Raw genomic sequence first — 16,004 nt, forward strand, 5'->3', positions numbered from 1 at the left:
GTTACAACTCCAGAGATTCCATCCTCAGCCACCAAGACAGCAAGAAGAAAAAGAAAAAAGAACCAAAAGGAAACAAAAAGGAGAGGTACACATCTTAACTCTGATCGATAGAGCAATTGAATCAGTTCTTATGGAGCCGGAAGTAGAGCTCATCTGTAGCTCTGTAAATGGTCACACAAGAAAGGCATAAAGTTACAGTGTGTAACTTTGAGATTTAGGAAAGTGGAGACCTCTCTGGTAGCAATGTGTTATCACTTTGTTACGTTGGTGAGCACTTACTCCATCCCACACAGCTTAATCTGATGGTCATGAGTAAGGCCAAACTGCGGGCCCTAGGTGCAATATTAGTTTCCCACTACTACAAAGCAAATAATCTCTAAAAATGAGTGTAGGTAAAAAGTGGATTCTTTTTTATTTGTTTGATGTATTTATTACAGCATAGTACACATTTAAAAGATGGATAATTTACTAAAACATATGCTGAACAATGTACCAAGTAATGTCAAATTCATTTGTTCATTTATCAAGATTTAACAAGAATGTTTAAAACCCAATTGAAATGCTGCAGCCTAAAAGAGCTGTATTTGCAAGAAATACCTAAATCGTCAAAAATCCTTTCTACCATTGAATATGTTAGATAAGAAAATGATCTTAATGATAAAATACACTGATCAGCCATAACATTAAAACCACCTCATTGTCTCTACATACATTGTCCATTTTATCAGCTCCACTTACCATATAGAAGCACTTTGTAGTTCTACAATTACTGACTGTAGTCCATCTGTTTAGCCGCCTTTCATGCTGTTCATCAATGGTCAGGACCCCCACAGGATCGCTACAGAACAGGTATTATTTGGGTGGTGGGTCATTCTCAGCACTGCAGTGACACTGACATGGTGGTGGTGTGTTAGTGTGTGTTGTGCTGGTATGAGTGGATAAGACACAGAAGCGTTGATGGAGTTTTTAAACACCTCACTGTCACTGCTGGACTGAGAATAGTCCACCAACCTAAAATATCCAGCCAACAGCGCCCCGTGAGCAGCATCCTGTAACCACTGATGAAGGTCTAGAAGATGACCAACTCAAACAGCAGCAATAGATCTGCGATCGTCTCTGACTTTAAATCTACAAGGTGGACGAACTAGGTAGGAGTGTCTAATAGGGTGGACAGTGAGTGGACACGGTATTTAAAAACTCCAGCAATGCTGCTGTGTCTGATCCACTCATACCAGCACAACACACACACTAACACACCACCACCATGTCAGTGTCACTGCAGTGCTGAGAATGATCCACCACCCAAATAATACCTGCTCTGTGGGGGTCCTGACCATTGAAAAACAGGGTGAAAGCAGTCTAACAAAGCATGCAGAGAAACAGATGAACTACAGTCAGCAATTGCAGAACTACAAAGTGCTTCTATATGGTAAGTGGAGCTGATAAAATGGACAGTGAGTTTAGAAGCCAGGAGGTGGTTTTAATGTTATAGCTGATCAGTGTATGTTCTACCAGTTATTAAATAAAAGGGTTCAAATTTCTGCCAGCCTGAACAGTGAAATGTGAAATTATATGTATATGTCTTAAGTGTTCAGGCAAAGATCAGACCACATTTTATAAATAGTTATTACAAAAAACACTGGTAATTGGAGTACACAAACTTTCCTTTGCAAGTCCCTTTTAATGATCTTGATCCCCAGTTGTTTTGCTGAGCTTTGTCCAGAGTCCTGTCCAGTTAAAAGGAGATTTATGTTTTATTTAATCAGTAAATATAGCTACCAGGTGTTTAGTTTTTGACCAGACAGTCTGGTTTTCCGCTTCGTTGTCCTGGCATGGATGGTATTGTTGACGGATGTAAAAATCTGCGGTTATTTCACATTCTGAATGCATTCTCTTTGTTTAAGTGAGTAAAGTGCCATGTTAGCCCTGCCATTTTTATGTCATATTTGCACATACGCGCGCACACACACACCGGTCTAGAATCTCAACTACGTAGTGTATTGCATAAGTGATCATTTTAGATACAGAGAGGCTTTAAATTCTTGATAAAATTGATGGATAGCAAACATCAAAGTTAGACTACATTATGGCAGGCTTCAAGATAAAAGGGTAAGTAAAGAATCTGTTTATTAACTAGAGCTACTTCAAATAGCTGGTAAATAAAAAGGTCTAGAATAATGCATGTACAAAAATTATTTCCATATAAGTTGGGACACTTCCTAAATATGCAATAAAAAAACTAAAACTATTTTTTGGTAAATAGCTTAAACTTTTATTTAACCAATAAAAGTAGAAACCATAGAAACTTTTTTAGTGTTTTACTATAAATCTAATTGTATTTTGTAAATATAAAAAAAACAGTAGAATATGACACCTGCAACACACTCAAAAAAGCTGACACAGGCAAAATAAGACAAAGGTTAACAAGTAACACTGTTCTAAAAGGTTCCACAATACTAGCAGTTTAGTATAAAGGAGCATTTATCAAATTCTTAGTCTTTGCAAGCAAGGTTGGGTTGTGGTTCACCACTTTGTATCAAACTTTGTGAGAGAATTGTCAGTCATTTCAAATAAATGTTTCTTAGCACAAGATAGCAAATCATTTAGGTCTTTCACAATCTACAGTTCATAATACAATGAAAAGATTCAGAAATCAGAAAAAATCTTAATGTATATAGGCCAGGAGGGGAAACTGCTGCTGAATGCATTGTCACTTAAGACAGCCTACTGCTGCATCAAGAAATGCAACCTGAAACGGTATTATGCAAAGAATAAGCAATATATTAAATTTGCACAGAAACACCAGCAAGTTCTTGGGGCCCCAAGTCATCTGAGATTGGAAATGTGTTCTGTGGTAAGACGAGTCCACATTTCAGCCTGTTTTTGGAAAAAAAATAGATGTTGGATTATACGTGCCAAAGATAAAAAGGCCTGGGGGTGCAATGGCATGGGGGTGCATCAGTGTCCACAGCATGGGTGATCTGCATATATGTGAGGCTTGTATTGGTGTTTTGGAAAGACACAATTTGTCGTCAGAACGTTTGTTACAGGAAAAACTATGTCTGTCTATTTCAGGACAATGCCAGGTATCATTCTGCTACACGTTACATGCTGAACAACATCAATTTCTATTTTTTTACATTTAACATATAAAATTAAGTTGTTTTTTCTTTTGTTTTTGTAAATAAAGATTTAAGTAAATTTACAAGTTACAGTTTTTTATGGAGTTTTAATGAACTTTTAAAGTTTCCTATATTTGTATATAAAATATGACTAATTATTATAAATGTTTTTTACGCACCATTTAGCTTGTGAATGACACGTATGATACTCTGATACTTAAGCTAAAACGCCCCGAGGACATTTTATAGACAATTGGCCTGGTTTCATTTGTACAGCTCTTTTTGCACAATGCCAGACAAACATTAGGCCACTATGCTTTATTTGTACATCAATTAAAACCTATAAAAATCCTTTTTAAAAGCGAAATGAAATGCTATACAATTACTGAACCCAGAATCTATGAATGGAGATCAGGTGATGCAACTAGTCACCAAAAAAATTTATTTTTATGTTTATCACCACTTTGTTTTGGTCGGGGTTGTGGTGGGTCCAGTTTCCCTGGATTCATGGGCACAATGCAGGACACACTGCCATTAACCCCTACATCAAACATAGCCAATTGTGTCTCTGTGTAGATGGGCACAAATTCACCAGTATATCTTTCCCAGAAGGGGGCAACTCCATATCACTACATTTATTGATTTATTGTTTTTTTATTCAAATTCAGTCCATTAAGAACATTTAATTTATTTTTAACACATAACTCAACATAGAAGCAATTTTATAAATAATGAAGTAGTGTTCTATATAGCTTTAATGTAAGCAATGTAAGTTTTAAAGTTTAAAAAACTCTTATACTTATACTTAAACTCTATTTTTTGTTAAATAGATACATTATTGTACACAATGAACACAAAATCTAAATGCAAACATAATATATTGTTAATTATTATATGATTCACTCATAAAAAATAAAAAGTTGAAAGAAACTTCACCAAGAATAGTGTGACAAATGTCCCTTACAAGTGTATGTAAACTTCTGGGTTAAGTTAAGTTTAAGTCTAAGTTAAATCACACTGCTTGTGTGTATATAAGTAAAGATATGAGGGTAAATTCAGAGGATAGAAATACTGCAGCATAATGTTTAACAATTAAATAATCTCTAGTAATGTCATTTTTAATTGCACACTATAATAGATTTGCTCTTCAGCTAACTGTTGTTTCTTGCTCAGTTTTGCTGCAGAAAGAAGCAGCACTGGCAGTAAGGGCGGGACGTGGGACGGCCTGGGCCTGAACGAAAAGCCAAGCATGCGCTGCTCCACGCTCCTGGGCATCCTAACCGGCGTGCTGCTCTACCTGGTAATGGGGGCAGTGGTGTTTAAGCTGCTGGAGACCCCACACGAGGAGGGCCAACACATCAGGCTGCAGGATACCCGCCGAGACTTCCTTTTTAACTACACCTGTATCAGCCCAGAGATTCTGCAAGAACTCATAGAGGTACATGAACCAGAAGTACTAGGAACATATGGTCAGTATTTAACGAAAGTTTTTGATTAAGAATGAGGAACTGAACTAAGAAAAGATGTTCTTTTAGAAATGCTTATCCAGTGAGCCTTTGAGCACACTGGACCCTGACCAGTATAAAGTGGTTAACAGAGATAAATCAGTAAATGCTTGTTTAGTAGTAAAGAGCATAAAACTTTGAAACTATGAATTGCAAAGTTCACAGTGACACTGCAGGTAGTCACATAGCTTCAGGGTCCTGGGGTCCTTTAAATACATTGTATTGAATCTCAGCTCTGCCATCCGTCTGGGCTGAGCGGCCACATGAACAACGATTGGCCTGTTGTTCATATAGGGGTGTGGTAATAAGCCGGATAGGGACTCCTCACGACTGAAGCAACTACGACCTCTGTTGGCTGATTGATGACGAAAAAGTGCGGTTGATTTGCATATATAAAAAAAAATGCATACGGTTGCTACCCACGTGTCGGAGGGGGCATGGGTTAACTTAGTTCTCCTCAAATCAGAGCGGGGGTCGGCATTAGTGGAGAGGAAGCATGACGCAATCGGGCAATTGAATGTGCTAAGTCATGAGAAAAAGGGGAGAAAATGCATAAACAAAATATATATATAAAAAACATTTGATTACTCTGTTGGTGTAAGTTCTCTCCTCTGCATACTAGTTTTCTGCCCATTTTCAAAACATCCCACAGGCACAATTTATTTTTTAATGTCTGAGGAAGGGAGATTGATTTGGTTTCTTATTGCTGCTAAAACTGTGGCATCTGCTGGATGGTCATGCATGACTAAGTAAGTGAGTGAATGTGGAAGTGTGGTTTCCTGCCCTGGGCCCGATATCCCTGGGTAACGCCTGAATTGCTGCCTAATCAAATCCTGTGAATGCTTTAAAACTTCTACACTTTTCTATGTAGCTGTGTAGCCGTCTTTTAAAACAGCTAGCATTTTTACTTGGCCAGAAACATGCCAGTCTCTACATTATGTTAATTAAACTTGACTATTTGTTGCAGTATTTTCACTTCAGAGAACTACCCAACAGAAACGTCTAGAGAATTATACTGGCGAAAAGAGAATTCATCAAACAGCTGTAACAGCCAGAAATTACCATCTAGAAAATGCCTGCATTTCAAAGTGTAATAGAATAAGAAGTTACTCCTCACAACAAAAGCATCTGATTTCTAAACCTGAGAGTTCAGCCTCTGTCTGTGCCAGGTCTTCATTGGTAATCCAATTTAAACAGGATCTCTTACTATTTAGCCAAAAGTATGCGGACACCTGTCCATGAGATTGTTAAAGATCCAAAACCATGAGGTTAGGCACTAATGTTGGTTGTGAGGGCCTAGCGTTCCAATTCATCCCAGAAGTGTTTAAAAGGGTTTAGGGCAGGGCATTGTCCAGGCCACTTGTTTTTCCTTCATCTTTATAAACCTTAATCTGTGCACAAATGCCACTGTCATGCTGGAAAATGCCTTTTCTAAATTGTTGTCAAAAACGTTGTTTTGCCAATCAAATGATTTAAAAAATTTACACCTTACGGCATTAAGTTTGGATGTAACATCTACACTTAAGAAGAACTTCTGACATCTATTTTTGTTAATATAATCTAATATACAGTATAAAGATGTATTTGTATAATTTCAAATGTGTTGTTCTCCCACTGATCAAAACAATGATTCCAAACTATCCCGGCTCTAAAGCAGCAAATCAGACCCAAGCCATAATGCTTCCTCTACCATGCATATTGTTGTTCATTTCTGCCAAGTTCATCTTTTGTCTCAACTACAAACAGAATACGGTCCCCGAAACACTATGGGAAAAGGTACACCCACTCTTAGAGATACATTTTTACAGTTTTTAAAAGGTGCCAAGCATCACGTTTTGGGGTGATTCGCTGCCCCAAAACTATGGCAGCTTCAAATTTTACATTTACATTTTCCTGTTTTTGGCATTTAGCAGACGTTTTTATCCAAAGTGACTTACAGTACCGTGACAGTGTATTGTTTAAGCCAGGGGTCCTCAAACTTTTTAACCAAAGGGCCAGATTACTGTTCTTCAGTGTTTCGGGGGGCCGGACCGCAGGTGAAATAGTAAACACACCCAAAAAAGCTATTTACTATGTATACTGGATGTATTGTCTGTGCTTTGTATAATTGTAGTTCATAATGATAATGCAGAATTTTTATTTATTTTAATAATTTCCATTATCCTACCTCATACAGAGTTTCCTTAAAAAATCAGTGTGAACTGTGAGCCTGCTTTTGCCTGATGAGAGTAAGCGTCAGGTTCCATATTTGTTACTGCCAGTCATAATAGCTAATAAATGTTGATCAGTGAGTCTGGATCTGGTTGGAGATTTAAGGTGTTTCAACTTTGAAAAAGTCTGCTCACAGATGTAGATGCTGCCGAAAACGGTAGTTACTTTGAGTGCATGTTTTATTGAGATCGGGGAGCAATGGAAAGAGAAGCATAAAAATTAAACAATGTGCTTGAGTTTTGATTTTGGACTGCATAAATGCGTTGATCTCCGGGAGCAGGTTGTTAAAACATTTCAAAACTCGCCCCGACTCAGCCAGCGGATCTCAGTAAAGCACATCTTCAGCTCAGACAAGAATTCCTGAAACTGCCTGTAGATCATAGTTCATCGAAGATGAACAGTGGCCAGACAACATGTATTGCTGCTGTGGTTAAAGGGGCCGGTCAAATCAAAGCATCGGGCCGTATACGGCCCGCGGGCCGTAGTTTGATGACCCCTGGTTTAAGCAATTGAAGGTTAAGGGCCTTGCTCTAGGGCCCAACAGTGGCAACCTGGCAGTAGTGGGGCTTGAACCAGCAACCTTCAGATTACTAGTCTAGTATCTTAACCACTAGGCTACAGCTCCCCAAATCATTATGGAAACATAATATAAAAATATTTAAAGACGTTTTAAAATAATGAATGTCAGGATTATTATCCATCACCAAGCGCTTTACATATGGTGAATTCTATAACTTATACCTTGGAGCAAATCTGGAAACAGTGCATCTTTTGGAAACAGAAGGAAACCACTGAAGACACAGGGAAAACATGAAACAGGAATTTTTTGTGAATAAAAAATTAACCTCAGAACCAAAAAAAATGTGGCGCCAACTCTAACCAGACCATATTTTACAACCAATCTTAGAAATAATATTAATTTAAAAGACTCTGTGAAACCAATTTTCAGCCACTTTTGTTTTTGCTATTAATATAATTTATCAGAGATGGCAGGGTTGCCCGTGCACACACAACTGTAGGGCAGAAGGTACCATCACCATGTGTCTATGTTTAAATGGGCAGTCAGCTCTAATTGTTACACATGTAGTTATTTGCTCTTGGATATGTATTACAAAAGTGCCATAATTTTAGCACCTGATTACATGATGATATCCTACAGAGTAAACTGATCAAGTCCATAGAATCTTAGTTGCTTGTGGAGGCCTGTTGTTTACATGCTTGCTGTCTAAACATAGAACTATCTAAACTTTAAATCTTTATGCCTTTGCAGAAGGTTGCAGATGCCATTGGGGCAGGAATTGACCCAAAGAATAATGACTCGTTTACCAGCAGCTGGGACCTTGCCAGCGCTTTCTTCTTCTCAGGCACTATCATCACTACGATCGGTATGGCATTCCCACCATGCTGCATGACCTCAGATCCCTTTTAATATATTGCCACTGGCCTGTTTACTGGATTATCTAGATTGTTCACCCTGCAGCCTATCTATAAATATCGAACACGTTAAATTACAAATTGTTTCGTTGTGGGTTTCAGGTTATGGAAACATTGCACCAAAGACAGATTGGGGCAAACTGTTCTGTATCTGCTACGCTCTGGTGGGCATCCCTATGTTTGGGTTTCTGCTAGCCGGAGTTGGAGACCATTTGGGTACTGGGCTGAGGAAAGCTGTTGCTAAGATAGAAATGCTTTTCCTGGTGAGTAAGCACAATTTTAAATAACCCACCTCAAACCATTAAAAACAACCCCTTTAGCACTTTAGCATTTAAGCAGTTAAGTGTTCATGCATCTGCCAATCCCAGATTTTTTCATACGACCGGCAGACAATAAATTATGACACCTTCATTACTCCAGAGTCTAATGATAATGTGCTTTACACCACTCCCATATAGCACTGCATTACCTTAGGTTAGTGTGACTCATCTGCTATGAAAAAACATGAAGCTCCAGCCAAGAGGTTGTTGATGTTGCTGAGACCAGATAAACTTGATAGTAGCTGCAATCTAAAACTATTTTTACATGCTACTTGCTTCAGTACTCACAGTCCCATTATGCAAGCTCTCTGGAACATATCACTATTATGTGAACACAGATTATAAAACAAACGTTATGCACCTATTAGAAGGGTGCATAAAGAGTGTGGGTAAAACAGCTAGTTAGAACCCAATAATTATAAGAGATGTCCACATACTGTTGGTCATGTAATATATGTTCCACATGTATTTTGGTGTTACATATCTGTTGTTGACCCTGTTTTCTGGTTTGATCAGAGGTGGAAAGTGAGCACCACTATTGTGCGAATCATCTCTGCTTTATTCTCCATCTTGCTGGGTTTGGTACTCTTCGTTTTTGTGCCCACACTGATCTTCCAAGAGATAGAGAAGTGGTCTTTGCTGGAATCTGCCTACTTTGTGGTCATCACCCTCACCACCGTGGGCTTTGGGGACTATGTTGCAGGTACAGTCTGTCGAGTACATCTCTTTCATTGAATTAAAGTTTAAATTTTGAAAACATATTTAAAAATTTAAAGCACATGAAAAATCCCTGGTTCCTGGTGGAACCAAACTCACTGCAACCCTGACCCTGATAAACCAGTTCATGAAATGAAAAAAATTTAAAAGGGAAAAGTAGGTACATTTGCAGAATTAAGTGCTTGCTGTTGATTGGTTTGGTGATCTGTTAATCAACACTTAAACATGGAAGGTGGAAGAAGAGGAGAAGCTGGATATCAGATATTATTTCAGTAAGCAAACTGATAAAATTATAATCATATCACCTCTGCATGTGTTGTTTAAAAATCTTATTTAGGCACCCAGGTGGTGCAGCGGGATATTCCGCTGACGCACCAGCACCGAGTTTCTGAACTCCCGGGTTTGAGGCTTGGTGTTGCCACTGGTTGGATGGGCACCATCTGGCGGGCATAATTGGCAGTGCCTGCAGCAGATACGTAATCTGCAGTGGGGACCGGACTATATGTGGGTCGGTGGGTGGCTGGGTCTTCATACGCTGTGTAAGGACCCTGATTGGCAGAAGAGACATCCATGCAGGAAGCACAGACGAGAGGAGGAGGGCTGTACACGTGTAAAGTAGGCGTGGGCAGCGGCATGCTCTCCTTGGATGCAAATCTGGAGTCTGTCAGCAGCAGAAGACAAATTGGATGCGCTAAATCGGGAGGAAAAATGGGGAGAAAAAATTCATAAAAAATAAATAAATAAATAAATAAATAAAATAAAAATCTCATTTAAAATCACACTCACACAACAATAAATAGATTCCTTCTGATTGTGCACCTGTTGACTATGTGGTCAAACACGGCAAAACGTAGACAAGAACCTTTGACAAGGCCATGTGAAGCACTTAACAAAAACACAAGGCTATGCAAAGAACACAGACAAGGTTTGAAAACAGAACCAATCAAGGAGAACATAGACATAAGTTGAAACACATTAGGGAATTAACAGGATGGTGTAGCCTTATATCTGCAGACAGTTATTATTTAGCCAGGGACTTGACAGACGGGTGGACCTGGAGACTGGTCTTGACATGCATTGGGTACCAGTGATATGACTGGGAATGGGACTGTAGGAACCACTGGGACTGGCAACATAGTTGCTTCACCCACTTGTGCGCCGTATTCGTCAAACGACACAGCATGAACAGCATGTGGTGAGATCGCAATGCCAGCCTGAGGTGTCAGCAGTTGAAGAGGGCAAATCTGTCAGAATGCTAACAAGTTCCAAACGACATGCATAAACAGACAAGGGGGTTTACATCTCGTTGTTGGGGGTCCTATGGTGGTCACTTTCTGTTGATAAACAGGGTACGTTTCAAAGTAATTGTGTACCCACAACGTTCTTCTGTATGGTTGGTATAGCTAACGATATTATTAAATAAATATACATACAAGATAGGTGTACCTAATAAAGTGCTTGGTGAGTGTATATAAAATTTTTATTTAGGTTCACAGGTGACAATGACTAGGCAAATGTACTTTTGTCACTGCTTTTCAATTTTACTATGCAGAAGCACTCACAAACAACACTGACACGTTTTTGGACAAAGCAGTCAGAGATTTATGACTCTGTCTGGTACTAAGTCGTAAATTCATGATGTGCTTTTAGAAACAGACTTATACAGAACATATAAATAAGTCCAAAAAATGTATTTAATTTTATGTTATTAAAAGACTGTGTCCAAACATACCCAGCTATGTCATCAGCCACATTATTCTGTTCAGGGTCACAGTGGGTCTGGTTCTACCAGGAAACAGTGGGTGCAAGGCATGAAAACCCTGGACAGAGCACCAATCCATCACAGAGCTTCGGCAAACCCCCTCAGACATAGCCAGTCATGTCTTTGTGGACGCCTAGCCAGCCGAAAACAGCGTTGAGATTCAAACACAAATAAAAGCAGTGGTGGGATAGTGTGAGACTCCTGCGCCACCCAAACACCCCTGTCAGTGTTCTATTGGTTCTAACCCAGGTTGTTAGGGCCCATGATTGTAACATTTTTTGTAAGTTACAAACAATTTATACAAAGTGAATACTCTTTTGTAGGTGCTGAGGGGGCTCAGCTTGACTGTAAATTTCAGATTATTCTATAATTGCTTACAGAGTTCATCTGCTTTTTATATTGATATTTTGCAGGTATACTATAGCCGTCATACTGCATTTTTCATTAAAAAAAAAAAAAAGTCAGTTGAGAGGCAGTCCTCAGTCAGCGGTGAAGGGTCGAATCAGTATATTATTATTTATAGTGGGGGGTAATGCTTAGTTCTATAACCTCAGTAATGCCTGTTTAGCTACATTTGTCTTCCTGCTCAGGCGATGGTGGGGCTGAAGGCACAGAGCACTGGTACAAGCCCCTGGTGTGGTTCTGGATCCTACTCGGCTTGGCTTACTTTGCCTCCATCCTCACCATGATTGGAAACTGGCTACGAGTCCTGTCCAGAAAAACCCGAGCTGAGGTAAGCTAGGTAAAAACAAACACAAAAAAAAATCATGTTTTTATTGTTTTCCCACTACACACTTTGCACTCATTATTCGCATGTTTTTACCTTTTAAAATAATTAATCCCATCCCTTCAAAAATATGCCAGTGGGTGAACAGACTACTACAGATTGTGAGTGAGAGAATGGGTATGTGTGTTGCCCTGCATTAGATTGGTTGCCCTGTGTGTTTCCCTGCATTAGATCAGTTTAGGGTGTGTTTCCATCTAGCAGAGTCTGGATCAACCATGATTACTAAAGATGAGTAAAAATTCAATAAAATTCCAGTGGTCAGCTGTTTTTCTATTTTAAATGCAGAATTTTTAACTAAACTATGAAGTAATGAAGTGACTTTAGCATTTGCAGGTATACTATTTTGTATCATACTTTTAAAATAGCTGGAAATTCCTTTTATAAAAATATGTAGCATCTTAGCTAGACATTTGATATTTTAGGTAGTCAAGTCAAATTTATTTATATAGCGCTTTTTACAATGGACATTGTCTCAAAGCAACTTTACAGAATCCCAGACCAACAGACAAAAAACCCCTATTGAGCAAGCCGAGGCCGACAGTGCCAAGGAAAAACTCCTTTAAAATTACAGGAAGAAACCTTGAGAGGAACCAGACTCAGCAGGGACCCATCCTCTTTGGGTGGCCCACTAGTACTATACACTAACATTCTATTTTATGTTATAGAAAACATTCAGGTGTCCAGTTTTCTTTATAGTAATGGAGCATTTTCTAAGAACAATTTCAGTGCTTCATTCTTGTCATTGTTATGGTGGGTCCAGCACACATAATCACCAAACACAAGGCAAGAAAACCCTTGACCCGTGTGCAAGTTCACAAGTTCAATATTCTTTTACAAACAAGCCAAACCAGTGTTCATAAGTTTTCCCATTGTTCAAGAACGTAATATTATTTTAAAAGAACGAAATACTTAGCAACATAAAAAGCACTTATGGGAATAACTATTCTTGTAACATTATGTTATTGATCATGTCAGAATTTAGCCTTCAATAGAGTTAACGCTCCACTTTGGCACTCAGAACCTAACCTTGGCCTTTTTCTTTCATTTTTTTTCTTTTAATCTTTTTTTCCTAGATGGAAGGTCTGAGAGCACATGCCACTGACTGGACCCAAAACATTCAGAACATGTCTGTTGACTTCCGCATTGCAGGCAAACTAGATGATCCATTTAAGCGCCACCGACGAAGGCGTCGACGTGGCCCCCGTAGCCATGGAACCAACCAGAGCGTCTCTGGCACTGCTGGCCCAAGAGACAGCAGGAGAAAGGACAACGGCTGTTCTGACAGTCAGTCTGAATCTGGATCCTACTCCTCTTACACAACTACCTCCAATGAGTCAGACTTTGAATCAGAGTCTCAGAGCTCAGAGTCAACCCAGACGGAGCGGGTGCCAGATATAGTGGAGGGTAAAGGAAAAACAGACCCCTCAGTCTCACAACCCTTGGATTACTTTGGAGAAAATCTAGCTTTTATTGATGAATCTTCAGATGCTGTTAGTGGAAAACTTCACCTGGACCCACTCCTGGATAGACCCGAATTCAAGACAAACAGGGCTAAGAGGAGACATCACAGGAGAAGGAAAACACCAAAAAGTAGCCCTACCAAGCACAGTGAGCCTAACGGAGACATTATGCCCCCTGATAACCCCCCTCCTCCTCCACCGCCAAATCCTTAATCAGGGAGATCTTATGATGCAAAAGTATTACACAAAAGTGCTTTGTTTTGGTTAACCTCTAAAGACATCACTGTTTACTGCTTTTAATAGCAAAGTTCCAGTGCCTAAATTAGCACAGATGAGGGTAAGTAGTAATTTAGGAGGAAAATCAGTGCATACTGGTATCAAAACAATGCTCTTAGCTCCATCTGCTGGCCTTTTTTGGAGTTGGATGTGGCCTGCTTGCCTGTGGGATACAGTACTGCACATTAAGCAGTTGACATGTTGGCCTTCAGTCTGCCTTTGTGCTCTTTAACCTCGTTATTTTCATCATTAAATAGACCCGCAGGACTAAATACATAGGGACACTGGTACCCTTGGTAAAGATTATGTTTGTTTGTTTATTAGGATTTTAACATCATGTTTTACACTTTTGGTTACATACATGACAGGAAACGGTAGTTTATCTTCACACAAGGTTCTTCATCGAACACAGTCATGGACAATTTAGTATCTCCAATTCACCTCACTTGCATGTTTTTGGACTGTGGGAGGAAACCGGAGCACCCGAAGTAAACCCACGCAGGCACGGGGAGAACATGCAAACTCCACACAGAAAGGACCCAGACTGCCCCACCTGGGGATCGAACCCAGGACCTTCTTGCTGTGAGGCGACAGTGCTACCCACTTAGCCACCGTGCCACCCTTGGTAAAGATAAGGTTAAAAAAATTTTAAAAAAAGGTTATGATTCATTTAAAATAAGTGTGATTAATTAGCTCACTCACTGTTTTTGGATGTGGAAACTTGAGCCTTAAGCCCCTTTCCATTGCATGGCAACCTACAGTTCAAAACACTACAGAAATCCAAATCCAAAACTGTCTGTGTCATACATCATGTAATACTGTCCGTTTTGAGTTACACAGACGTACCTGTGAAAGTAGTAGGAGTTTGCTGAAGGTGAGGCCATACTGGCATTCTCCAGCCGACGCTGACAGCAAATGCACTACAGTAACTGAAAACAACAGCAGTAGTAAGAACAGGACGATTGTTGGTTTGCCTCTCTGTGGTTGTTGTGCTGTTTAATTTTTTGTAGCCCTGTTTAAATGTTTAGAATGTTTTTTACAACATTTCTTCTGTTGCAAATCTGTTGCAGTTGGGGTTTAAACATGCCGCTTGTATTGTGTCACTCCAGTGGTGATTCTGTTTGACCAACCCATGGTCTGCACTGCTTCTTGCTCCACTTGCGTATGATTGGTAACTCGTCATGAAGGGTAACCAAATTTAGCACGGGTACTTAGGTAAGGTACGGGTCAATTGGTAAAGGAAACAACCACTACAAGTGCAATCATGGATTTAAAAACTGCCATAAAACAGGGGTATAACTAACCCAAAATGCTATTTAGGGCAGGGTTATTACAGCTCTGGAGGTTTTAAACTTCTTATTTATTGCTTATTAATTTATACTAGTATTTTTAGGTTTGTGTTCTTTCACAGCCATTGCCTTATTTATAAAGGTCAAAACATCTTTGTCTATTTTACTTGACAAATTTATACCCCAGTGAAACAGAAAACCATGTGTTCCTAAACACTCAGGTGATTTATTATTATATAAGAATAATAATTTGCTCACCTTTACCAAGAGTGCCAGCTTACTGTATAAACATTCAGACAAAATAGTTTGTCTCATCTGACACTTTGGCCATTGTGCCTTGACGTATAATCTTTTTTATTTATTATTTTTTACGGTATGATAAATAACATGACCACAGTTATCAGGGGTGTACACCATAAACTGAATTAAACTGAAATAAGTGTGTTTGACAGAGGAAGAGAATCAGATGTTTTTCTGTAATTGATTCATAGACATTTTTTAATCCAGCAAACTCAGGGTTCTTTTCTTATTGTCTAGTCACTGCAGTTTGCAATTTTACTAAAATTATACAGATTTCTGCATAAACAGACTGGTAGGTTAGCAATTAAGGTACCAGGCAGCCCAATCACCACTTAGTTGCCACTTATCGGCTCCTGGGCAAGGCCCTTAACCCTCAGTTGCTTGCATTATATTTGGTCACAATTTAAGCCACTTTGGATAAAGCACCTAATAAATGTGATATCCAATTTGTTATCCAAATTTTCTTAATACAAACATTTACATTATCACATACACCGATCAGGCATAACATTATGACCACTACCTTGTTTCTACACTCACTGTCCATTTTATCAGCTCCACTTACCATATAGGAGCACTTTGGAGTTCTACAATTACTGACTGTGGTCTATCTGTTTCTCTGCATACTTTTTTAGCCTGCTTTCACCCTGTTCTTCAATGGTCAGGATCCCCACAGGGCCACCACAGAGTAGGTATTATTTGGGTGGTGGGTCATTCTCAGCAATGCAGTGACACTGACATGGTGGTGTGTTAGTGTGTGTTGTGCTGGTATGAGTGGATCAGACACAGCAGCGCTGATGGAGTATGTAAACACCTCACTT

At 39.3% G+C, this 16,004-nt stretch overlaps 1 protein-coding gene across 1 annotated transcript; it reads left to right on the top strand.

Annotated features, from left to right (window-relative positions):
* Positions 1–4,371: 4,371 nt before the first annotated feature.
* On the top strand, positions 4,372–13,840 carry LOC134330644 (potassium channel subfamily K member 4). Its single transcript, XM_063011852.1, has 6 exons — positions 4,372–4,560; positions 8,109–8,223; positions 8,375–8,535; positions 9,109–9,295; positions 11,662–11,804; positions 12,932–13,840. The coding sequence occupies exons 1-6, from the start codon at positions 4,372–4,374 to the stop codon at positions 13,529–13,531; spliced, it is 1,395 nt and encodes a 464-aa protein (XP_062867922.1). The 3' UTR covers positions 13,532–13,840.
* The last annotated feature ends 2,164 nt before the right edge of the window (positions 13,841–16,004 follow it).

This window comes from Trichomycterus rosablanca, chromosome 16, assembly GCF_030014385.1.
Source record: "Trichomycterus rosablanca isolate fTriRos1 chromosome 16, fTriRos1.hap1, whole genome shotgun sequence".
Lineage (NCBI taxonomy): Eukaryota > Metazoa > Chordata > Actinopteri > Siluriformes > Trichomycteridae > Trichomycterus > Trichomycterus rosablanca.

Bases quoted from the DNA above. Each gene is read 5' to 3' on its own strand.
- LOC134330644 (XM_063011852.1), top strand. From the start codon at position 4,372: ATGCGCTGCTCCACGCTCCTGGGCATCCTAACCGGCGTGCTGCTCTAC. The intron at 8,536-9,108 runs GTGAGTAAGCAC...TGGTTTGATCAG, and splicing joins AGATAGAAATGCTTTTCCTG to AGGTGGAAAGTGAGCACCAC. The intron at 9,296-11,661 runs GTACAGTCTGTC...CTTCCTGCTCAG, and splicing joins CTTTGGGGACTATGTTGCAG to GCGATGGTGGGGCTGAAGGC.